This window comes from Excalfactoria chinensis, chromosome 18 (genome assembly GCF_039878825.1).
Source record: "Excalfactoria chinensis isolate bCotChi1 chromosome 18, bCotChi1.hap2, whole genome shotgun sequence".
In the NCBI taxonomy this organism is placed as follows: domain Eukaryota; kingdom Metazoa; phylum Chordata; class Aves; order Galliformes; family Phasianidae; genus Excalfactoria; species Excalfactoria chinensis.
Genome location: NC_092842.1, coordinates 8,632,502 through 8,657,787, shown reverse-complemented (window position 1 = coordinate 8,657,787; position 25,286 = coordinate 8,632,502). Strand labels below are relative to the sequence as shown.

Below are 25,286 nucleotides of genomic sequence, written 5' to 3'. Positions count from 1 at the left end.
CCCAACAGCTCTGGAAAAGCAGCAGCCTGGAACCCAGGTCTGCAGGGTGCTGCGCCATGATGCCTTTGGCCTTCCTTCCCCGACGTATCGCCCGCTTTGTTAATTTCTGCTTTGCTTTAAAAAGAGGCATCTACCGTTTTGCTTCCCTGAAGAAGCTCATAATGTTATAATTCAAGTGTCAGGACAGATTAGGTTAAATGTACTGTGTGATTCCCAAAGGAAAACAAACTTCCAAACATGCTCTATTTGCCTCGTTACATGTCACGGATTGCATTAGAGCCGAACATGTAATTCTGTCGCCTAATGTGTTAAAGTTGGCATGAATTTGATTCTCTGCACAAGGTGAGAAATTACTTAGCTAACAAAATATTTCGTTTCCTCCTCTTTGCGTTCCTTCTTTATGAGATTCTGAATGTGACATTTTCACAAAAAATCCCGACGCTTATTTGTGAAAAATGTATATTAAAACCAAAACACATCAAATGGAAAGAAATCACAGATGGTTTTATTCACAAGCAGTAGAATTAATGGCCTTCTCTCCTCTTTATAAGTATTGGAAGCAGATGAGTTCATTACTATTTCACTCTAATAAGGAAAACCTGCTTTATTTTGACAAGACATCGACTTATCTGGTGTTTCTACTGAAGAACCGACCTGTTTTCTTGGAAAAACAGAAGAAAGGTTATTGATGAACAAAAGTCCAGCGCCAGCCACAGAGAGGCCAAACAAACATCTTCATTTCGGATCATGCAGAAACGGAAATCGGGGGATTTTGAAAATGTTGCTAATTTTCAGAATAGAAAGTTCTGAAATGTTTACTTTGTGGTTGTCTTAAATTTTTACATCTTTCAACAAAGCAAGCAGAAAAGTGAAAACATCTGAAAAGGCTTTGGAAAAGAAAAGAGTCAGCACGGCTGGATAAAGCTGTGGGCTCCTTTATCTTCACGAAATCTGCACACATGGAGCAGAGTTCAGGATTTTCCTTTCTTTCTCCGTGCAGTCAAACACTTCCCAGTTCACAATCCAAGCCGTGGCGGCTGTGCCAGACCTTCAAAGTGCTGCTGGCAGCCCTTCCTGCCGCGGGATAAAACATCATGCCCCGGGGAAGCAAAAGCTGAGTCATTTTTAACCCCAACAACATTCACTGATGCGGTCATCCTTTTAGTCATGGAAATCCTGTGTTAGTTCTATTTATGCTTCTTTCAACACTCATTAACCAAGGAGTGAGAAAGTTTCATTTTAAGCTGCAGAAGATGTTTACCCTCTCTGAGGCCACGGCAATCAGTTACATGGCTTATCCATCACTTCGGAGAAGGGAAAGGATTTGGAGAAATTCCCAGGGCGAGTTAATTCTTGAAGCTGTAGGAGGGAGAAGAGGCAAAGAAAACAAACATCAACAAAAGCCACAGCAGCGCAAAGCCCAGCAGGCTGTGACGCTGCAACCCACAGCTGCTGCCAACCTGAGCCTGCTGCACTCCCAGCCAGCAGCCAGGCTGTGGGTGGGTGCAGCAGGGTGCCCCCCTTCTTGGCACAAGTGGTAGCTCCCAGTGCCTGCAGCGTGAGCCTGAGCTGGTTTGGTGGAACCAGGGGCACTTGCTTCAGGAGGTTATAAAAACACGTGCCTGAAGAGCATGTCGGGAACTTGGGAATTAATCTCCTTTAATTCAAAGGGCACTCAAAGTATGTGAGATGGGGATATTGGCTGGGGTGAGACAAGATGCCAGAGGTCATAGTGTGCACCATCGTTGGGTCAAGTTCAGAAAAATAAGAGCAGAATGAATAACAAACTTGAGTTCTAATGGTGTGACATGAGCCTCTCCCCCATCAAGAAGTCCATTTTGCCCCCAGGGGTGCCTGCAAAAGGGAGAGCTTCCAGGACCACCGGGGCTGGGATCCATGGGGCCATGATCCCCTGCCCAACCAACAGAGCAGCTCTGCCCCTGCTGCGTACTGCCCACACTGCTGCCTGCACCATCCCTGTGCTGGGCATCATCCTGACCCCATCCTGCCTCGCACTGAGCTTTCTCCCTGCTGCAGGGGTAGCTTTGCCCTGCAGATGATGCTGTCAGCGATACTGGAGCTGAGGCCTTCCCAGCCACATTCCCCTGCTGCTGTTAAATCTCTGGTCAGCAGCAGTGCTCAACAAAGAGCATGAAGCAGGGCCACACAGTGCAGAATGTGGGTCATAAAAGAACGGCACCTTCCCTGTAACTCACACATCCACCCTCAACTGCCTCTATTAAAATACAGCCCTATTTCAAAGTTGATTATAAAACCCTGTTTATTTCTGCAGAATTCATTTACAGTATTTGTAAAAAATAAGACCATGAAGCCCTGAGCCCAGCAGGGCCACTCTAAGCCTGCAGAAACCTGGCCCACACACAGCTGTCAGAACCTCTGCACCAGCACCAAACCCCAATGCTGTGCCAGCACTGAGCCCCAAAGCTGTGGGGAGCTGCTGCTGAGCACCTCCAAGAGAAGGCCCTGCCTCAAGGCCCAGGGTCCTGCCTGCCTGGTCGGGTCACTGCAGATGGAGATTGTGGCTGTGTTAGCAAGGTGCCCTGCAGTCCCACAGGCTGCATCCTGTTGTCACCTGCTGCGTGCTGCTGCAATGCCAGCCACTCCTGGCCCTGCCTGGGCCACTTTATAGAGGATAAATGAGTTGTTCCACTAACTCACTGCCACATGCACTTGGAACACTGCCTGTGCAGCAGTGTATATGTCATGTGTGGTCCCTTCCCCTCGAGAAAATGATGAAGTCAACATATTCTGACTTCTGATTTTTTGACTTTGCAGCATAGAACTCAGCAGATATTTTGGACTGGTTTACAAGGATAGAAACCAACACAAACAAAAGCAAATTACCTTCATGGGGTTCATGCCATCACCTCTGCAGAACCAGCAATGGGCAGCCAGGAGCAGTAAGCTCTGTAGCTCATTGGAGGGCTCACAGTTCCTGGTCGGACCGCCAGTGACTCCTCTGCTCCCATGGTTTATGTCCTGCGCCTGAACTCAGGTCACATCTCATTCAGCATCCTCTCAGGTAGCTTGAGAGCACAGGAAAGGATGTATCTGACCTCAGCACTTGTGTCCCACCAAAACTGCTCAGAAAGTCCCCATTAGAACCAAGCATAAGGAAATGGTGACCTGTGCAGCTGGGACAGAGAGGAAAGCTCCTTTGTGAGTCTCTTGTATTAAAGCCTGCAATACCCCCTCCTTTCTGAGACCTTCAAATCCAAGGACATTTATGAGTAACTTCCTCAAAGCCATGGGATGGGAAGGTGAGAAAACTCACCACTGTGGAATGCTGCTGGAAACATCCACCTGGCCAGAAACCCGGCTTCCTATTCACATACTATGCTAGCCTTTGTTGTGGTTCTGTAATTTGGTTGGTGTTGCTATTCCACAGCAGAACATCATGTGGGATAATGGGAGTTAAGGAGACAAGTTTTTTTCTTTCTTTCTTTCTTTTCTTTTTCTGTGGACTGCCTTAAATGGGCATGAGGGGAGGGAAGCAGCACAGGAGGGAAGGTCGGGAAGGGGACGGGGTTTTCACCCGGTTCCCTGCGAGGAGACAGCGTGGTTGGATATTATCAATATTATGATGGAGAGAGAGAGTTTCAAAAATGAGACTCAAACCCAAAGAGAAAACCACCAAGTCAATCCCAACCAACCACAGGAAGCACCAGCATCAGTGTCAGTCGCCCCAGTGGAAGGCCAGAGATGGGAATGTGTGTCTTCACGTCTGGGATGGAAGGAGGAAGTAGAGGAAGATCCCGGAGAGGGACCCTCCCCAAAACCGCCATCACCAAGGAAGGCAACTCAGAAGAGTAACAGACACGGAGAGGATAGTGATGATGAGGGGGAAGTCATCATTACGTCTATTTGTAGACCTCTGAAAATAATCAAAATCCAAGGCACGAGAAAGGAGTTCACCTGATTCCCAGGTGAAAATGTCGTCACTTGGCTGCTTCGGTGTTGGGACAAGGGGGACGGCAGCGTGTCCCTAAGTTGCAATGAGGCTCGTCAACTAGGAAGCATTGCTTGAAACCCATCTGTTGATAGAGAGATCAGCAGATGTCTCGATGGAGTTGCCACTCTCTGGGAAAGAATGCTATCAGCTGTAAAGGCAACCTAACTTCTCAGAAGTGATTTGGAGCCTGCACCAGAAAAATGGAGTACGGCTGAGGAAGGCATCCAGTACTTGAGAGAAATGGCTGTGGCAGAAATGCTGTACAATTCCATGTTTGTCCCTAAGGACCCACACAATGGCCATGACCCAGAGAAGGTGAGCAGTACTCCTGAAATCTGGAAGAAGCTCATACGGTCAGCACCGGAGAGATATTCCAGTGTACTATTAATGGCCGCTAACAGGTACGAAGAGCTGGATAGAAGACCTCCAATTTTCGAGCTGATCCTTGCACTTCAAAATACAGAAAACACACTAGCGCCATCCCATGCCTCCATTGCAGCCATCTGCCTAATGGCGGAGAGACTGGACTAAACTGAGAGGAAACAAGACAGCATGCTGAAGAACTGGTCCGCAGCAAGGAATCACAGTGAACCTGTGGCAGTCTCAGCCATCAGATACAAACGCCCGCCTGCTCGAGTGAATGACCGCAGTGAGCCTATGTCACGTGGTGCCCTGTGGAACTATCTGTGTGAGCATGGAGAGGATATGAGGAGGTGGCACGACGGACCCACTTATGCACTACGAGCACAGGTGAGAGAATTACAAAAGAGGTCAGCCACTACTGAAACTGACTCTGCTGCTGCAGGTAACCAAAAGAGGGGCCCTGCCCTCAGCCAGGGTGGGGAGAGTGAATCCACACAGTCCAATAGAGTGTATTGGACTGTGTGGATTCGATGGCCTGGCACATCAGAACCACAGAAATATAAGGCACTGGTGGATACTGGTGCACAGTGCAGTCTGATACCTTCAAGTTATAAAGGGACAGAACTGATACATGTACATGAAGTGACTGGGGGTTCTCAGGAACTATCTGTGTTGGAGGCCGAGATAAGCCTCACCAGTAGAGACTGGCAGAAACATTATACAGTGACTGGCCAGGGGGCTACCTGCATACTTGGGAAAGTCAGGGAGTTATTAGTAAAACCCACTCACCTTTCAGCAGCCCCATATGGCCAGTGCGTAAAGCCAGTGGAGAATGGAGGCTAACTGTAGACTACTGTGGCCTGAATGAGGTAACACCCCCACTGAGCGCTGCTGTGCCAGACATGTTGGAACTCCAGTATGAACTGGAATCCAAAGAGGCAAAATGGTATGCCACCATTGATATTGCCAATGCGTTCTTTACTGTCCCTTTGGCCACAGTTTGCCTTTACTTGGAGGGGTGTTCAGTACACCTGGAACCGTTTGCCCCAGGGGTGGAAACACAGCCCGACCATTTGCCATGGACTGATCCAAGCCACGCTGGAACAGGGCAATGCTCCTGAGCACCTGCAGTATATTGATGATATCGTTGTGTGGGGTGATACAGCAATGGAGGTTTTTAAAAAAGGAGAGCGGATAATCCAAATCCTCCTGTCTGCTGGTTTCGCTATTAAGCGAGACAAAGTGAAAGGACCTGCCCAAGAAATTCAGTTTCTAGGATTGAAATGGCAAGATGGGCGCCGTCACATCCCAACAGATGTGACTGAGAAAATTACTGCTATGTCTGCACCCACTGACAAAAAAGAGACACAGTCCTTTCTGGGTGTGGTGGGCTTTTGGAGGATGCACATCCCAAATTATAGCCTCACTGTGAGCCCCCTCTATCAGGTGACCCGAAATAACTTTGCGTGGGGTCCTGAACAGCAGCAGGCCTTTGAGCAAATTAAGCAAGAGATAGCCCGTGCTGTGGCCCTAGGGCCAGTACGAATGGGACAGGATGTGAAGAACATCCTTTACACTGCTGCTGGGGAGAAAGGTCCCACTTGGAGTTTGTGGCAGAGAACCTCAGATGAGACCCGAGGCCGACCCCTGGGATTTTGGAGTAGAGCATACAGGGGGTCAGAAGAGGGCTACACTCCAACTGAGGAGATCTTAGCCGCATATGAAGGGGTCCAGGCCGCCTCTGAGGTAATTGGCACCAAAATGCAGCTTCTCCTGGCACCTCGACTGCCGGTGCTGAATTGGATGTTTAAAGGGCAGGTTCCCTCCACTCACCATGACACAGATGCCACATGGAGTAAGTGGGTTGCATTAATCACACAGCGGGCCCGGATGGGAAACCTCAGCCGTCCAGGGATCCTAGAGGTGATCATGGACTGGCCTGAAGGTAAAAAGTTTGGAACACCACCGGCAGAAGAAGTGTCACGTGCCAAAGAGGCCCCACCATACAACGAACTTCCGGAAAATGAAAAGAATTCTGCCCTGTTCACTGATGGATCGTGCCGCGTTGTTGGGAAACATCGCAGATGGAAGGCTGCTGTGTGGAGCCCCACACAACAAGTTGCAGAGGCCACGGAAGGAAGAGGAGAATTGAGCCAGTTTGCAGAGGTAAAGACCGTCCAGCTGGCCCTAGATGTTGCTGAGCGGGAGAGATGGCCAGTGCTTTACCTCTATACTGATTCATCGATGGCAGCCGATGCCTTATGGGGATGGCTGCAGCAGTGGGAACAAAACAACTGGCAGCAGAAGGGTAAACCTGTTTGGGCTGCTGAACTGTGCAAGGATACTGCTGCCCAAACAAAGATTATGGCCATAAAGGTGCATCATGTAGATGTGCATGTGCCCAAGAGTCGAGCGATGGAGTAACAACAGAATAACCAGCAATAGATTGAGCTGCCAGAATTGAGGTGGCCTGGACTGGCAGAATAAGGGAAAGTTATTCCTAGCTCAGTGGGCCCATGAGACCTCGGGCCATCAAGGCAGAGACACGACACATAAGTGGGCTAGAGACCGAGGGGTGGAGCAGAGGGAAGGTCGGGGACAGGGTTTCACTTGGTTCCCTGCGAGGAGTCAGCATGGTTGGAACTTCCTGCCTCCCAGTGCCCACCAGTGAGATTTGGACTTGTATTTTTTCTCCTTGTTGAAACTCTCTCGTTGTTGTTTAGTGTCATTGGGTTCATTAAATTGCCGTTTGTTCTCAGATCGTTCCTTTTCTCATTTTTTCCCTCCTAGACCCATTCGCAATCTCCCTCCCCTTTCCCTCTCTCCGAGCGCACGTGGCCAGGCCAAGCTGTGCTGTTAGAGAGGGGAGGTACTTTTGTTCCTTCTCTCCCTGGGTTTGTTCCCGCTGTCACGGAGTGAGATCTAGAGAGAACTCCGTGACACCTTGTACTGTTCTAACTCCTGAACAAGTATTCATTGTAGTATCAAGCCAAACGCTGCACTGAACTGAAAGTCTACTGTAAGAAAACATCACCTGTATCAAACTAACTTGTAACCTTACCAAGAAATAAAAATAGTACCAGGTGCTACAGTTAAAACCAGTGCACTGCAGTGGATTTCAGAATAGCTCTGACTGATGTTTAATTCCTCTTGACACATTCTAACTCCAGGTTTGGGATACGAAGAGGCCAATGCAGCGATGGTGAGGAGCACAAACCAGCACACTGGTCCCAGGGCCGAGTGTTTCTGCTCCCACGAGCAGGAGCTGTAAGCTTCTTAAGCTCAAAATTTAACACATACACAAAACAGAGAATAAACCAATTAAAACAGATTTTATTTAACAAATTATATTAAGAGTACAGACTGTTATCACACAATGAAACTTCCCTTTGTAAAATACAGGAGAGTCATCTAAAATAAATATAAAAGGTAGTAACATTCATCAGATTAATGCACAGTAAATTTGTTTTCAATAACCCAACAAAATGCATAGCATCTCAAAACAACACTTTCCAACCACATAAAAGGTTTCTCTCCTCCACTTGCATGACGGCATTTAAAACTGCTGCTGTTTGGAAACAATTTCACAATAACTGACCAAAATATCTGAACTGTTTGGCTTCCCTGTATGGAACAAAGCGAGCAGTACCGCACTGTGCCTTTCCTTTAGCAGGCAGCACCCTCCCTACCTGCAGCACGTTGACCTTATGGCTCCGAACAGTGAACACTGACCCCACGTAGCTGCCCCAGTGCTGGGATCTTCGCTGGTCAAGGCTGGGGCTGAGTTAATGTTCGATGCAGACACATTGTGGGAGGAAGGCAGTGGGACACAGCAGCCGTAGGGCTGAGACTCCATTGCCAGGCCCTCATTCTGCCAGCATTGCTGCTTTGCTGGATGAGCACAGCAGGGACGTTATCTTTTTCCTTTTTTTAAAGACACCGGTAAGTCAAGTGCTGCAGGCTCTATTTTGTGCAGCTGCTTGTGCTGATCTTTTGGGAAAGGGGCAAGGAGAGTCACAGCAGCCCTGCCAGGTGTCACCAGGTGAGCACGCGAAAAAACCCAAGATTTAACCAACAACATCTTACTACATAGGAGGCTCTCAGGGGATCCTCTCCTACAAACATCGGGATAACTGCAGTGACAGTCAAAGGAGAAAAGTCTGACAAAGCTTATTTCTACAAACTACAGCTATGAAACACTCCCACAGGAAGACATCTGCTATGTCTGGCCACACTTGATCACAAAGTTCACACTCCACGTTACTTTCTGCACTAACATCTTGCCTTTCCATAATTAACACATTAGACATCACTGTCTGTCCTGGATAGTCCATGAGTCACCTCAGTATGCTCTTTGCTGAGGGAAATCCAGGAGGCAGCATGCCACTACTAATTCACATCAGAAGGTATACTGTACAGTAACTAAACTGCTGCTGCTTTTCTGTTTCTCGCAGAGATACAAATCTGGTGGATAATTCAGTAAACTAATTTTTCCATTAGCCACAACATTAAGCTAGCTGGTGTCTAGTTTTGTTCTAGAGACAAGGTAGCCAAACACATCTGGCAAAGCTCTGCAAATCCACTTCTGTTGCCGTCTGCTGACACATCCCTCCCTGTATGCTTCAGAAGGCTTCTCTACAGCCAGACAACACTGATATCAGGCTGCCTGAACACTGACTCCCTGGGCAACGCTTGCACACTGCACGTTGGACAGGGAGGGAGGAAGATGCAGAGATGCTTGTGCGGGCTCCAGCATATCGCTGCAAGGATGCAAGGACCAGCCTTGCAATGAGCAACCGAGAGTACAAAAGTTACAGAACAGTACAAAAACTGCCTGCGAAAATACTGACCTGGTACCCACAGTCTGGGGATGCAGAGGTGCAGCAAGAAAGCTTCCTAAAATCAGTGGATCATGAAAATGACACACAGAACCAGCCAAGTTGTGCTGCATCACGCCATGCTTCTAAGCAGTGACTCTGAGCTCTCTCCCTTTGGAAATGCCAACAGTTTGTTAGACTCTGGTTAGCACGGCAGAGAGCACAACTGGCCTTCAGCACTCAGAACATCCCTACTGTGCTCATACAGAGAGAACTGCAGTTGCACTTTTCATACTTTCAGGAACAGCTATCTTCTGCAGTGCCACAGTACAGAAACACTGTAAAGACCAACTTTTTCTTCCAAATTTATTTGCAGATGCATCCCTGAAGTAGATTTGCTAGGCTAGTATAAGTTAAGAGAACCAACTATACAGATATATCCTGAAGATTTCTTAGATGCGTGTGCCAGCTGCCTGTCCTGTCAGCATTTTGAGCCATCCAGTGTTTCTTGTAGGTCACTGAGGAGAAAGCTGAACCTACTACTTGAAGAAAACTAAGCTATACAAAAGCGCAAGTGTTATCTGCTCTAAGCTACATCTCACAGGAAGGGACTCAATGCTGCATGCCTGTTTCCTCAAGGCATCCCCAGGGAGAGCTGCCCTGGATCAGAGCCTGGCAGTGCCCAAAGCTGCTCCTCACCACTGTGTGGTCGGCACTGCCTTCGGCATGTGGAGAGGTGGTGGGACCAGGTGTTCCTCCAGATATGCCTCCATCTCCTGGTAGCAAAAGCTGACTCTCAAGCTTGGCACTGTCTCTGCAGCCCTCACTCCCCTGCCATCAGCAATGGGGAACGCTGGCTATCTGTAGCTCTGCTGTCCCAACGTGATGAGGAATGTACCACCGCAGCCAGCTTCCACCTACCTGCAGCATCCACTGTACTACAAGAGAGGCTACGAATGGATGTCACAGAAAACTACAGGACAAATTACAAGCAGAAACACAGAACGACAAAAGATGGATGATATGGGCATACTACTACTGCATAGAGTGGATTTGAACTTCAAGTGAACCTGAGCCAAATGACCAGGCTGCCATGGTGTGTTCATTTGTCGATGTCGGCATCATCAATCTAGCCTTTGTGAAGCTTGGCAGTGAGGTCTGGCTTTGCTTTCCTGCAGGATAAATAAGAACTACAAATGGTACTGCAACCTTCAAGTAAATGAGCACTTCCAGGGGGTCACTCAAACCTCCAGAGCTGATGCAAATGAAATAGCTTTAATTCTTTTGACCAAATTATGACACACCTGCAACTGAATCTGCCTGTGCTTTCAAATCACACAGCCTTGCTTTACAGAGGCAGTTTTAGAAAATGATTACCTGATTGGAAGAAGTTGAAGCAAAGAACTGGAATCAGACTATCCTGAATGTTAAGGTATTTTGTGCTCATTATCCCAGAAATACGATATGGTGCCTTAAAACCAGAAATGAGTCTTTGGACAAGGAATACTTTACATATGTACAAATAAAAAATACAAGCTGACAGTACAAAACCTACCGTTAGTCACCATTCCATCCGACTAGAAAATACAAGATCCATCAAAAGCAGTGCAAAGCAGGTCAGGGCATACACTTGACCCAGACAGAGAGCGGCAATACTGTTATTTGTTACTATGGCAATTGCATTTCAATGGGGTTAGGTAATCATTATTTTACAATACAAAAAGTTGTACGTTTTAACACTTACTTAAAAATTGCCATTTCGCTGCCATGATGTAGCTTTGTTCTACAGCAGAAACTCAAAAAAGCAGCACAGAGTCAGATAGGCGTTTCTCAATAACTTATTACAGCAACAGACTTTTCCAAGACATGCATTCAGCTCTGGAGTGAGCTCACAAGGAGGCTGAGGTCAGGGCTTTACGCACCAGCTCTCAGCCTATGCTACGCCAGAGTTCAGTGCTTCCCTCTAGAGTGCCAAAGGGAACGGGCACGCCTCTTGTTTTAGCAGCTATGAGGCAAAAATGAGAGACCTGCTCCACGCCACAGGCGGGCAGCAGCATCCACCTGTCAGCAGGGCATGGCTCAGCATGGCGTGCAGGGGCTGGCCGGCTCACAGTCAGCATCAAGCCCAGGGCAGCCAGGATGTTTGTCACTTGAGGTCCCTGTGCATAGCAGAGGAACCCCAGCGCAGCCTGTGCTCTGTGGTACCTCCATTTACCAGCTGCTGGGGAGAGGCCTAACGTAGGCCTGAGAGGCCCTGGCCCCACGTGCCTATGGCTAAAATGAAGACCTGAGCCTGGGCTGATCGCAGTGGAGCTGCTGTGCGCTCAGATCTCGGCAGTGCCACCACCAAGCACCACAGGAGGGGCGGCACATGCGGGCTGGGCCTGGGTGTGCAGCCTGGGGTCCACTGCTGACGGCTGAGTCCTTTTCTTTCTCAGGGCTCGCTGCCGAGCGTTCCCGATCGTCTGTCTGCGAGCTCACCGTCGGCTGTGCACAGCGCTTTGCTACAGTTGGCTGTTTTGTGACTGTCCTACAGCAGGGGATATGGGAATAGGAGCAACCAGGGGGCTGCCAGTCAGTCATACTCACGTGGACGCGCATCTGCGGCAGCGGCTGAAGGGCTGCGAGGTCTGACGGGCGGAGCGGGGCATACGGAGGTGGTGCGGGGCGGGGTGAGGCCGGAGCAGCGGGGCCGTCCGTGGCGGCCTGGCACCGCGTCCCGCTCAGTAGTACGCGCGCATGGCCGCTCCGGCGCCGGTGGCCCTCAGGACGGTGGGACGGGTGGGCAGCGCGTGGGGCTGGGCGGCAGGCGGGCTGCCGCGCTCTGCTCCGTCCTGAAGCTGTAGTCATACTGCGGGAAAGGGACACAGAGGCACCGCTGGGACACCCGCCTGCGGCCCCAGGGGGAACGTCCCGAGTGGGAGGTGGGGGTGGGGGGGCGCCTGGCAGCCCCCGCTGGTGCCTCTCGGGAGAATCGCCCCGCTCCCACAGACCCGCGTTAACCCGGCGTGCCCGTTGTGCCGTCCTGCTCGCAGGGCAGCTGGGCAGGAAGATTCCCCGCCGAACGGCCCGGTTACGCGGGCTCTACCGCCGCAATTACAACCGTCGGTTCGGCCATCTGGGCGCAGTCCCTAAGCCTGCAGCCTGCGGCCCCAGCTCAGCGCGGCTCGGCCAACCCGGACCGCTCACCCCGGGCAGCGCCGCCGAGCTCCGGAGCGCGGGGCCGTCTCCACAGCGCCACCTGGCGGCAGTCAGTCAGCCCGGGAGCGCCGCCAGCCGCCCCGCCCCGCCCCGCCGCACGGCGGTACCGCGGCACAGCGCCGGGCGGGGCCGAGCGACGGCCGCACCGGGACCCCGAGCGGCCTCGTCTGCGGGCGGAGCGGGAGCCGCGCGGTGCAGGGAGGCGTTCCGGCACTAGGGGGTGCTCGGCGACCGCTCCCGGGCTGCGCCGCGGTCGCCTCCCGCCCTTCGCCGCGTCACGGGTACGCGCGGCGCGACGGGAATTGGCGCTGCCACGGTAACCGCCGCACCGCGCCGAGCTGCCATCTTGTCCGCGCGGCATCGAGCGCCGCCAGCTGCGGGGACGGCGTGTCAGCGAGCCGCGTGCTGCCAGACCGCCTTTTAATTGGCAAGCATGTCTTCATTAATTGCACCTCAATGTCATGATGTCACAGCCAGCAGCACCACCCCGAGCTACAGCGGCAATAAGCCTCATTTTTCAACAAACAAACGCATAAAGATGTCAGCTCAAACTGTTTACTAATTAACACTTAAAAAGACACAAATTAGATATGCGTGGCTAAGAGCAATTATAATCAAGACGAATTTCTCTAGTCATTTGGGAGCTGAAAAAAATGCCTAATTGCTGGAACCAATGTTTTAAAAACTGAAATCATGCCAGTTAGCAAATATGTTCATTTAAAGAACATTTCATGTGACTGCACTCTGGAGAATTGACTACAAACATGAGAACAAGGAGAAATATTTCTGTATAAAATGAAAATTTAAAGCTCCTTTAGATTTACAACTTCTTCATTAAACATATTTGCAGAGAGCAGCCTGTGAAAACTTGGAGCAATTAAGTGGTTAAATGGACAGCCTTCCTTGTCAGTTTAAAAAGAATGATTAATATTAGATGCGCACTTCACTAATTAGACTCCAGACTTTCAGCCCAACGCTGGGCTAACAAGGAAGCCTCGCTCAGAGAGCTGCGGCCTGCAGCAGCCTGAGCAGCACATCCTGCACAGCCCAACCTGCTGCTGGAGCTGCACACACAGCACAGCCCTGCTGCTGCACAGCTGCACCACGTGCAGCCCGCCTGGCTCACCTGGACACACACAGGGGAGTTTCCCTGCCTGGGACATGAGGACCAGCAAGCACAACTTGCTGCAGTCCTGCAAGGAGATGGCATGCATCCATTCTGCTCCTCACTGCCATACATCCATTGAACTGGCTATGGGCAAACTGTGCCCACATCTTAAAACCAAGCATCCTCACCCTCTGCTTTCACTGGGCTTCACCGTTTGCTCACACGCTCCCCAGCACTGAAGTCATGCAGTTCTTGGGCCTGGTACAGTGAGAGGCTCAGACACAGCCTGAGTGTGCAGAATAGAACTGGCACCTACTTTCCCTGATTTCCCTGGAAGGGTGGGGTCCTTTCATTCGGCTCACTGTGCAGGTTGGAGGATGGGTGCACACATCTGCAAATGTGGCAACAGAGAACAATAACTCTTGGCATTCTCTGGGAATACTTTTTGCAAGGCATCTAGCTCCAGGGAAAACATTCTTGCTGCTTTGGAAATCCAGAAGATTTGCTGTAATGGTGCTATTGCTTGCAAGGGAAATAAAGCCATGCAGAAATTCGCAATATTTATATGTGCAGCTATCTATGTGCAGACAAGATACTTCATCAAGGAATATGGGCTGCATAATTAGACTTTTCATTACTCTGAAAAATACATAGCCTGCAATGCATCAGGAGGGTGTGAGGAAACGGGGCAGGTGCCAGCCCCTCTGTCCACTGCCTCCCAGCACACACTGCCTTTAACCCTGATGGTGTGCACGACAGGGGTGTTTGTCTGTGACCAAGGATGCACACAGGCAGTACATTCTGATAACAAGAAAGAAATGTTAAATAAGGGACATCTGGAAATGAAAGGCAGCAGACTTTGCCACTGGATTCAACACCTAAAGCTTCGGTAGGCACAAATCACAGGTGTTTCTAATTCCATATTAACTACTCAGCTCAACGCTGACTTCATCCACAAGCAGTGATTTGGGAAAGACAAGAGAGCTTTGCCACAGGGCAGAGGATCTTGCAACCAAATAAGCACAGATATCACACAGCTTCTGCTCAGTGCATGGCTGGGTACCTACCTCCTTTTCAATTTCTGCAAGGGTTTTGATTGTGATGCCCAAGAGATCAACTGGCTGCATCTGTGGGAGAAAAAAGAAACAAATGTCCAATTTAGTTGTTTTTTTTTCTTTGTTGTTTTGTTTTCATATTGTTTGTAGCCAGCACAGACTCTACCACCAGAGACTTAGAGGCACCATCTGTAAACACATGCGTAATCCTATTTCTTGGTGCACCACAAGAGTGAAGAAGCAGAAGCTGGTTTAGGGATAACAGCTCTAATGCCTTTCTCCCTAACTGGGGACAGCTGACACTGATCATCATGTTGCTTCAGACAGGTCAATCTTCAGCCACCTCGCTGCCCTCAGCACATCCCTGCACTGCTCACAGACTTTGTCTGGCCGCAGCACGCAGGTGTGAGTGGCACAGGCAGGGAAAGCTGCAACCAAACTGACCATATGGTGGCAATGGTGTCTAAAGGATCTGAAGGGAGGATTAGCACAGCCTAATCTCTCTGCATTTGTCCTCATGGCAGGGGTCCCAGCTTTCTGGGAATAACGGCCCATAAACAACCCTTGCAAAGAGCAATGGCTGTGGAAAAACCCCATCCAGCTGCACACACAGGTTGTGTCAGTGAGTAAAAGGATGTATGAAGCAGGAGCATGGTGGGAAAAATCAGACACGGCTGACAGCTCTGCACTTGCTGTAACAGCTTCTCATAAATTGACTTTAAAAGAGATACTGTTTTAGCGATTAGATAGATTAAAGAACTGGTAATGGGATGCAGGGCCTCTAAGCTCCAGCCCACCAACTCCAGTCAGTGCCATGCCCTGCAGGATGCGGTACTGAGTGGCTCCCACAGGGCCCAAACATGCTGTGCATGGGGATGCCCCAGCTCAGCTGCTGTGCTATGCATGGGGACCTCTCTGCTCTGCTGCTGCACCAGAGATTCCCTGACTTAAATAATCTCTCAAGCCAGAGGGCAACAGGAACGCCAGAATCATTTTTCTATTGCTGTTCCTGCTCCTCGTGCCCTGCAGAGGTCCAGCTGCGGTGTCATTAGGACTCGAGCACCTCTCTAAACTTTCCAGGCTGGAATTGGTAAACATGATGGCACAGCTTCACCTTGGAATTGGATTTCTGCCAGTGTAGCCATGGCAACCCTGCTATCTAGGGTCAGCCGCAGCTCCTCAGCTCCACATGCAGCCACCAGTGCTCACAGCAATTTAACAGCTCTGGAAGGCTCAGGTGATGCCGTATGCACTTGGTTTTAGGGCAGAGGAAGCGGCGGTGCTGCTAAGGGTGGTTGGAGCATCGTGCCTCAGGTGAGGAGGTGGGAGGAGGGAGCCTGGCCTGGTCAGGGCACAGCACCTCACCTGGCATCACGCACATTTCTATTGCTGCATCAATGGCAATATAAATGTGGTAGACATGAGTATTTGCAACTTTCTTTAAAATCTCTATTAAGAAATCAAAGGTGTTTCTCGTGCCCAGAGCCATTCTGCCACTCCCATTTTAACTGTGTTAAACTTTCCTCTCTGGGGAGAAGTCAGCTCCTGTGCAGATCTGGCCCCGGGCTGCTCCTTCCCTACAGCTCAGCAAGGTCAGCTCCCAGAAACAGGCACTTTGTGACCACTCCCCACAGACAGACAAACTACGGACACGGAAAGAAGCATGAAGACAACTCACCCCTTCAGGAGCACAGGCAAACTTCTCTGAGATCATGAAAGGCACTCCATCCATGGCTGGAAGGGACAAAACAAGCAGAGATGTTACTTTTCCAGCTCACTTCTGGCGTGCAACTTCACGCTCACAAAAACATACCAAGTGTACATGGCAATGACATCTGATACTCCATGGAAATTACTGCCAATCATTTCTCCCTCCAATCTCCCAGCAGTTTCTCTCCATTCAAGACACAGCTGGGTTAGTCCCTACAAAGTCAGGAGCTCGATGAACCCTCCCTGCTCAATCCACATGTAATTTCATGCTCTCAGTTTTAAGTTTGCTTCCAACTCGGTCCAGCTGCCAAAACAGGATGGTGTTTGCAATGTAAAACAAACACTCTAAAATGACAGATATTTATTTACCACTCCCACAGAGATCCATCTGAGCTAACTTGGTGTCCTAACAAGAGGAGAAGGAAAATACCTGGTTCATGTAACTTTCACCTTCCAAATGCAAAGCTGTAACTACTGCTACCTGGGCAGAACTACTGCCAGCCCCTTCCCTTGCCCAGCTGCCACTGCTGGAGATTTGGCAGCAAGAAATGGAGCTCAAACAAAATGTGAATGGCCTCCAGAGGACAGAAACGAGTGAAGTAGAGGACAGGCACACGGACACATCTCTGTGCCAGGCACTCCCTGCAGCACCACCTTTATGATATTAAGAGGATTTTTTTTTTTCTATTTTAATGTCTTGTATATTCTTCTCAGATAAAGCAATGATGCTCAGTGTTCCTGTCTTGTTATCACTGCCTTGGAAACTTCACAGAAATCTTCCCACAAGATACGTCAGTACAAGTGAGCCACTTATTTCTGATGCATGTATCTCAGCAATTTCCACACAAGGCTGAAAAGGGCACATTTCTAAGGCAGAGTGCAGCCCCAGACACACACGCTTTGTGTCAGTTACACCTCTAAATTTCAGCTCTTAAGGAAATAAAAACTTCAACCAGACCAAGTTTAACCCCTGAAATGCCCTCCAGTAATCCTCAAATAGGGTTTTCTTTCACAAAGCATCTGCACCCCTGAAGCCCTCATCTCCCCGCTTGCTGTTTCCTCACTGCCAGCGAGTTATTACGTTAGTGATTTAATGAGTCATTTAAGAATACTCAGCATCTCACACTCTGTCTATTTTTGACTTAAAGCATCAAACCAAATGAAAACAAAACCCCGCTCCACTGAGATCATTTCATTATCAAAGGTGTTAGGTGGAAGCCGCGGTGTTTCATGAAACAAAAGGAAACAGATGAAAAGCAGCATCACAAAACCCTGCGAAGTTCTGAACCCGAAGGACCATCTGCATCCGCTGCCCCAACAGAAGCTGCTCTGATTGCTCACACGCCGGTGTTTGTGCGGTGATCTGCGGGACAAGCCACGGTGCCCCGCGCCTGCACTGCTGCACGAGGAGCAGCTGAATGCAGGGTGTGCCAAGGGCCCAGCAGCACAATTAGCACTCTCCCAAACAAACGAGCTTCAACAGAGCTGTAATTAAGCAGGCCTGTAATTAAGTATATGCCCTTTATCCTAATGATCATACTTAAAAATGGCATGATGCATGGAAGCGTGTTATTAATGCCGCAGTCCCTAAGTGCAGGGAATGTGCTCAGGAGCTGGCGTGGCAGGCCCGTCACACTACAGGGAGTACAGCAGAAGGCAAGAAGCTTGCTCAGCAGCTCTGCACAGCCAGACAGGACTCGTGGCACCTACACACACCGTGCCACAGGGGGCCAAGTGATGGCTGGCCTTGCAGTGTGCCCACAGCCGGGCAGAGCCCGGCATCGCACTGCTGTGCTGGGGCAGGCACTGTGAGGGAGGGCCTGCCGAGAACCATAGCACTGCGCCCAGATGGCTTCTCCCCTGCATGGAACTACATCTGCAACAGATCAGGGAGCTGCCTGCACCACTCTCAAAACCAGCAAGAAACAGACACGGATCTCAGGAAGAAAAACGTCAGCACCGTTTACTGTTTCTGAGGAACAGCTCCTCCCTGAAGGTCACAACCAATTAGCTCGTCTGCTGCAATCAGAAGGGTGCCGAGAGCCCACAGCCAGAAGTGCTGAGCCCAACCTCCAGAGAAGTCCATCTCCCCACCGCGGGGCCACGCACCCCACAGCCCCCCTGGCTGTAAACACGAGCTGTTAGCTGACTTAAAACTCTCCCTGTGCCACGAGGAGTACCGTCACCCACTGCGAGCTCACCAGAGATGCTGCCTTCTGTGCTGCAGACTCCAACTAAATCGCGGTTGTCAAATTAGTAATTCATCTTTCTAGAATAACTATATTTTTAGCAAAGCCACCAGATTTAAATAATCAGAACTGCCAATGCTACCCTCATTTAAACATGCTGACGAACTTTCACAGGCAGCATCAGTTAACATAATGAGTTTCTGGATGACAAAGAACTTCAGACCGTAGCCCTCTACACTACCCGGCTTAATAAGCACTTGTTCTTTTCTACAATGCGCACATGAAAGAGGAATCTAAATAATAATTGCTGTAATTATCTTGAAAAAGATGTGGTGATTAATGGTGATTATGAAAATCTGTATCATTGTTCACTAAAATCTCCAATCATCGGATGGCTTCTTGAAGCAGCCACTGCTGAAGGCCGCAGAGCACAGCGAGCTCCATCCACACGCGGCCATCCCAGCGCCCAACGCACTGCGCCATCGCTGCGCAAGGCACCAAGCCCAACCTGTTATTTATGCAAATAATTAATTACTCTTGAATCCAACTAGCAGTTTGTCATGACACATTAATGACTTGATAGACTTCTATGAACTAGTGAACACAGGACAGCGGAGCGCTTTTATCGTCATTTAATTTAAAAACGATCCTGTGTGAAATTATCTAGTTGTGAGTGATGGAAGCATAAAGAACAGACTCAGCAAAGCTTCTTTTGGATCATTGCTTTATTAATGGTAACGTCAGGGAAATGAAAAATGCTAACATTGTCATATTTAGCTCCTGGGTGCAGATGAATAGCTGTGGTTCTGCTCGGTGCACACTGTGGCAGTGCCAGTTCCTCACACTGCAGCCATGGGACACGGCCGCATAGCTCCAGTCCCCTCCTCACATCCTCCCCACGTGCTTCTGTGGCTCTGGCTACCTTCACTGCAGTTTCTGCATGGTCTTTTACACTTGAATTTTCACTTGCTGATCTTAAAAATGTTTAACTGAATTCCTTGCAAAATACTTTCCTGCACTGCATTGAAAATTAAATGTTAATAATCTCTTCCACAACCCACAGGAAAGCACACAGCTCTGAATGCACTGCCACTGCAGCACAGCTCGGTGCCTGCACCCATGCACGGAACTGTGCAGGACAACGAGTGCTGAGGAATGCTGTGCTCTCAGCCCCAAGGAAAGCCGTTCACAAGTGCAGGAAAAGCAGCCTGCAAGGCAGAAGGAGGGAGAGAGATTTCCAGAACGAGCCGCTCCCTCCATGCTGTACAGCTAAGCCTTCTACATCTGCTCTTCTGTACACAGCCATGTAAAGAGCAGCCCAAACACTACACGTGTGTGCGCTCCACACTACTGTGCGCCACATCCCAGATGGAGCGGCACTCCAGAGCACTGTGACAGCCAAACCTCAGGGGAGAAACAACAGCACAGAGCAGCTGACCGCCCTCCTCTGGGCTTGTCTCCAGCTCCAACTGCAGCCCAGGGGAACAGCCCCAGCATGAGGTTCCTTGGGCCACAGCACAGCCAGAAGCTGCCTGGAGCTCCTCAGGGGGGATGGGCTGGGCCTCACTGCAGAGAGGTGTCCTGGCAATGGAAACGGACACAGCTTCTCTGTTCATCGTGAATGACACTGATTCAAAAAACAGACCTGGAATAAATTTTCATTTTTGCTAATTTGATTGTCAGCCTTGATTTTCTCTATTTCCTGCATAACTCACGACACAACACAATTAGTTCTGTATTGCTAGATCAAGCTCCGAAAACACTCCTGGCTTTGATTATTTTCTCTCTTTAAATAACATGAAGGTTAAGCACTGCATGGTAATAGCTAATGGTACCTGGGTGCTGCGGCTGCCCCACACTGCCAGCATGGAGCGACTTCAAACAAGCTCTTCAGATTGCGAGTGTTTGGGAGCTCTTGATTTTATTATTTTTTAATAAAATGTCTCCTTTGAAGTCTCTGCAACATACTGAACATCAAAGCTCACACCTAAGCACGTGCTTCTCCCAAGCAACAGTCCTTAATTAATTAGAGCAGAGCTGATACAGCGTGGGGCGCTCACACAGCTCTGAGCAGAGCAGCGGGGCCGTGCTCTGAAGGAAACACAGACACTGCTCCGTCACCTCCAGCTCTGACTGAAGGCAGCAGAACCCGTGGGGCCGTCACCTTGCACCGCCCGCAGCAGGCTGACAGCAGTGCCAGCGTGCACAGCTCAGGCTGGGGTCAACAGTTGCCAAAAGCATCTGAGGAGGCACCCACAATGGCTGCAGTGTTCCCCGGCCGTGGCTGTAAATTTCTTCCTCTTGATGAGAGAAACATCCTGCTTGGGGCAGGCTGCTTCCTCCAGTGCTCATGTTCTTGGCACCGCAGCCATTTGCAGTACTGTAGCCTGGGACCAGGGCACAGTGAAGGAACACTGCCTTTTGTCAGGGGGTCTGGCCCTACAAGCTTTTATTCCCCTTACCTGACGTATGAATGGCTTTCTGTAAAAAAAATAAAGAGGGGAGGGGCTGCTACTGCAGGAGGCACCAGCCCTGCACCCAGCACCATGTGCAGCTGGGTGCTGCAGAGCAGTGCAGGGGTGGTGCAGAGCAGTGCTGTACAAGGCAGTGTCCAGCTGCCAGCAGCTACAGCGTGGCTGAGCCAGGGCTGCGTGGACAGTGGTGCCACGTAGCTGGCCTGGAGCTCACCTCCTGATGTAATTCAGTTTTTAAGTGCTCAGAGCCATTAGTGGAGCCACATATTTCTATCAGTTAAATTTCATTTGCATATGCAAATTATATCTAAATACACTGCACCATTAATATGATCACTAATTACATAATAATAGTCACCGATCTCCACACAGATCAAACTTACAGTTTTGTAGCTATTAAGGAAATTGTGCTTTGTAATTAAGATAATCCTCATTTCCAGATGCTAATTAACTATATAATAATTAGCTTCTTTTGCTAATGCAAATTAAGTATTTTCATCCTTACCGGTAAAAGAGTTGCTTATCACTTAAAAAAGAGACAACCTAGAAATAATCCCTCCTCCCTTTAAAGGTGAAAAGGTAACTCTATTTTTATCAGCCTCATGCGAATGCAAATTAGCGCTGATTAATCAAGTCACAGATAAACGTGCCCATCTCATAGCATGGACGGACACGGGCAGCTCCTCCTGCCCTCCATGGAGCTCCTGAGGCAGCCCACTGCAGTGCATCAGCTGCCCCTGAGTGTCCCAGCCCTGTGCTGAGATGGGACAGCTGTGCTCAGTGCCATGCTCAGGGCCACGTCCATGCCCTGTGCAGGCCCCAGCCCAGCCCCAGCCATAGGGCTCTGCCTGCTGGCAGCGGGCGGCTGGCAGCCAGCGGGGCTTTGGCAGGATTCAGTGGCGGCTGCAACGCATTCATCATCTGCTAAACCAATCCGCCAGCTCCGCACCACCATTTGTCATTAATTATGCTAATCAGCAAACCATTACTCTCTGATGACACCGCGGCACTTATTAGCTAGTTATGGCTTCTCAAAAGCGCGGCTTATTGTGCATGTGAGTGCTGAGCATACATTAGCCTACAGGGAAGAAATGTCCAATTACGAAAAGAAGAAATTTGCTATTATCTCCTCCTAACAAACCAATTTAGTAATTAGAAAAGTCTCTGAACTCAGAAGGATTCTTTAAAAAGAGCCAAGCGATGAAACTGGAGAATTTTGTTTGCAATAACTTGCAGAGCTGGAACTAAAGCAACAATATGGGAACGAGCAGCTTGTATTAAATGCAGTTATGATTCCTGCACCAACCTGAAACGATCAAAACTGCAGGCTGTATGAATCATGGCCGTGCCTGGCTCAATCCTTAAAAGCCCTCATTTACTGCAGCACACACACAGACCCGTGGTGCCTCCCAGCCCCACTGCCCACAGCAGCACAGCCCTGGGGGCAACTGCAGCCCTGCAAGGCGGCTGTGCCACAGGGCCCCAGTCCACGTTGTTTTGTCACTGCCAGAGGAACGCTCCCAGTTTTAGAAGCTTAATATGTGTTAAGAGCTCATTAATATCATCAGAGTAAATGGGCCTATTAAAACATCTTTAAGCAATATCTGAACATAAATCTCCCTAAACTATATTTAATGACTGTACTTAAGATACATTATATGCGAGTCTTAATGAGACATTAGATAGCATTTTGGAGATTAAAATTAGAGAATCCATATAAAGTCTGTCCACTTAATGTAGCCTTAAGCTACGCTGATGAAAAGCATTACTACCAAATTATTACTTCATTAGAACAAATATTTTCTAATCATTCCTGATTTATGCCATTACTTGCTTCCCTATACATTATTTGTACATATATAAAAGTATACACAATCTTTTGTTCTGCAGGAGATGAGAGAAATCCTGCGATTTCTAATGGCCAAGTTAATTACTTGTCTTCTTTCTACTGAGTTAAAAATAAGCACTCTTTCCAGAAGTCCATTTGCTGCATCCCCACTTTTCTAGCTTATCATAGAATTGTAGAATGATAGAATTGCTCAGGTTGGAAAAGATCTTGAAGATCATCGATTCCAACCACAGTCTCACCATCCTACCCTAAGAGCCCTCTGCTGAATCACGACCCCGAGCATCACATCCAGATGGTTTTTAAACACATCCAGGGATAGTGACTCAACCATCTCCCTGGGCAGCCCATTCCAGTGCTTCACAACCCTTTCAGTCAAGTAGTTTATCCTGATATCCAACCTAAACTTCCCCTGGTGCAACTTGAGGCCATTGCCCCTCGTCCTGTCACCAGTGAGAAGAGACCAACCCCTTTCCGCTGCAACCACCTTTCAGATATTGGACGAGAGCAATAAAGTCGACCCCTCAGCCTCCTTTTCCCCAGACTAAACAGCCACAGCTCCTTCAGTCGCTAATAGAAGATTTTAATTCCATTCACCACAAGGTTGTGTCTTCACCAGTGGCTGCTCTGCTCTGCGAGGAGCAGCAGCAGGATGGGAGGCCCCAGGCTGGGTCTGCACCTCGGCCCTCCACCGAGGGCTACAGTGCACCAGGGGTGGGAGCAGCCTCAGATGGGGACAGCGTGGCACTGGGATGGCTCTGCTACCGGGATGGGCCCACCACAGGGATTACAAAATGACACCACTGAGATCCATCTCTGGATGATGGGGACACACCTCCTGGCACGGCACGCTGCGCCTGCAGCCATCCCTGAGAGAGTCCTCCCGCGTCAGAGGGAATCTGCAGCAACGAGGCTATTTTTATTTGTTCTGCCCCAGTCTTCTATCCAAAGGAGAGAACATCTCACTGTAACAATTCCGCTTTTTTAAGGGTGCAAATTAAGCATTCTTCATAAATAACAGCCTGGTTTTCTGCACTAGAACTCCTTTTTATTAGCAGCATGGTAACGAACAATGAGCGATGTGTTCTATTATTCTTTGTCAAATCACAAAATGCTACATTAGAATAACTCTGCTGGTCAATGTAATATAGTAGATTAAATTCAACTTCTGTGCGAAAACCACTGTAAAACAGCATGATAAGAAAGCTATAAAAAATTTAATTTTACTCCAAACTCCATCAGAAAAAAAAAAATGGTGTGAAAAGTAATTTTGCATAATCAGTACACGCCATCTGGAACAATTAACCGATTTCTATAGAACTATGAGGATCAGTCATATCTGCTTATTAAAGATCAGAAATTATACAAGTAATAAATCCTTGAAAAAACTAAGCGTACTCCCGCCTGTCAACGCTATTTTAACTTCAAATACTGAAGAACGCCTGATAAGGCTGAAAAGAAGAGATTAATATATGCAAATTACATCCAGCATTTAAAATCCCCAACAACTGTCTCCGGTTTTCTGTCCCTTATTGCTGCCTTTATGTTTTATTCATACACCAACTCACCTGTCACTTCGTAAGCTATAATATTATGGGGGTATTATTAAACAGCATAAAGCCGTGCTTTAATTGGAAAGCTTCATTGCATTTTCCAATTATTTGGAGTAAATTAAAAGCAGATGCACATAGTTTAATAAGGAGTCTAATATCAGTTCCGGGAAATCAAAATTCATTGTCATTACTGTGCTGCGATAGTTTTGCAAACTGTACTCGATTTCAGAGGTTCTGAAAAGAAAATCTGTCGGTGCAATCTGTTAATTGTCATTCGGTTAATAACTGTTTAAATATCCAAACCACAGAGCAGTTTCCTATTTAAAAAAATGGAACTACAGCACTCAGCAAAGCAAAACAAACACGGCGCAGTGCCCGGAGGTGGCACTCCACAGAAAGCACTGTGAGCTGTGCTGTGCAGCCGTGGGGTACCTGCATCACCACGGGACCCCACCAGCACCAGCACTGCCATCCTGCATCACCACGGGACCCCAGCAGCCCTGCTGGGAGCAGGCGCATGGCCCCGGTGTGAGTGGATCCCAGGACAGTACAAAACGAAGGCACAGCACTTCCTGCAGTAGGCAGTAATGGCATACGGGCACAGAAAAGAGCAGTGCCACAGCTGACACCTGCATTCGTACCACTATACAAACATTGGATTGGGGAAGACAAAGGATGCGGCTCTGGACCAGACCAAGTTAAGCAGAGCCCAGCTCCTGTCCCACCACAATGGGCACAGCTGAGCTGAGCCCACCACAAACACTACTCTGAATCCCATTAAACACAGCATTAAACACCACATCTCCCTGCCTGGAAGACGCAGCTGCAGCACTTTACATCAGCCTTCGGTCTCCCTGCACGGCTGGTTATTAATAGACCTTTTTGTGTTTTGATGATTATCCAGCACTCTAAGTCCAGAGACTGGGAATTGCAGGGCAGGAGAATGGGCTGACTTTAATCCCAGCCTAGAAAAGGGGTTTCAGTGCAGGATAAAGCC

The 25,286-nt window shown here is 49.0% G+C and overlaps 1 protein-coding gene across 9 annotated transcripts in view; it reads right to left on the bottom strand.

The window, feature by feature from the left end:
• Positions 1-7,649: 7,649 nt before the first annotated feature.
• Positions 7,650-25,286, bottom strand: part of MVB12B (multivesicular body subunit 12B) — a 51,305-nt gene continuing 33,668 nt past the window's right edge. For all 9 annotated transcript variants that reach the window (XM_072352461.1, XM_072352458.1, XM_072352460.1 and 6 more), the window contains 3 exons: positions 16,196-16,251; positions 14,530-14,589; positions 7,650-12,004 (listed from right to left, as the gene is read on the bottom strand). In XM_072352461.1, the coding sequence (XP_072208562.1) occupies positions 11,918-12,004; positions 14,530-14,589; positions 16,196-16,251 (203 nt within the window). In that variant the 3' untranslated portion in view covers positions 7,650-11,917. The remainder of the gene's footprint in view (positions 12,005-14,529; positions 14,590-16,195; positions 16,252-25,286) is intronic.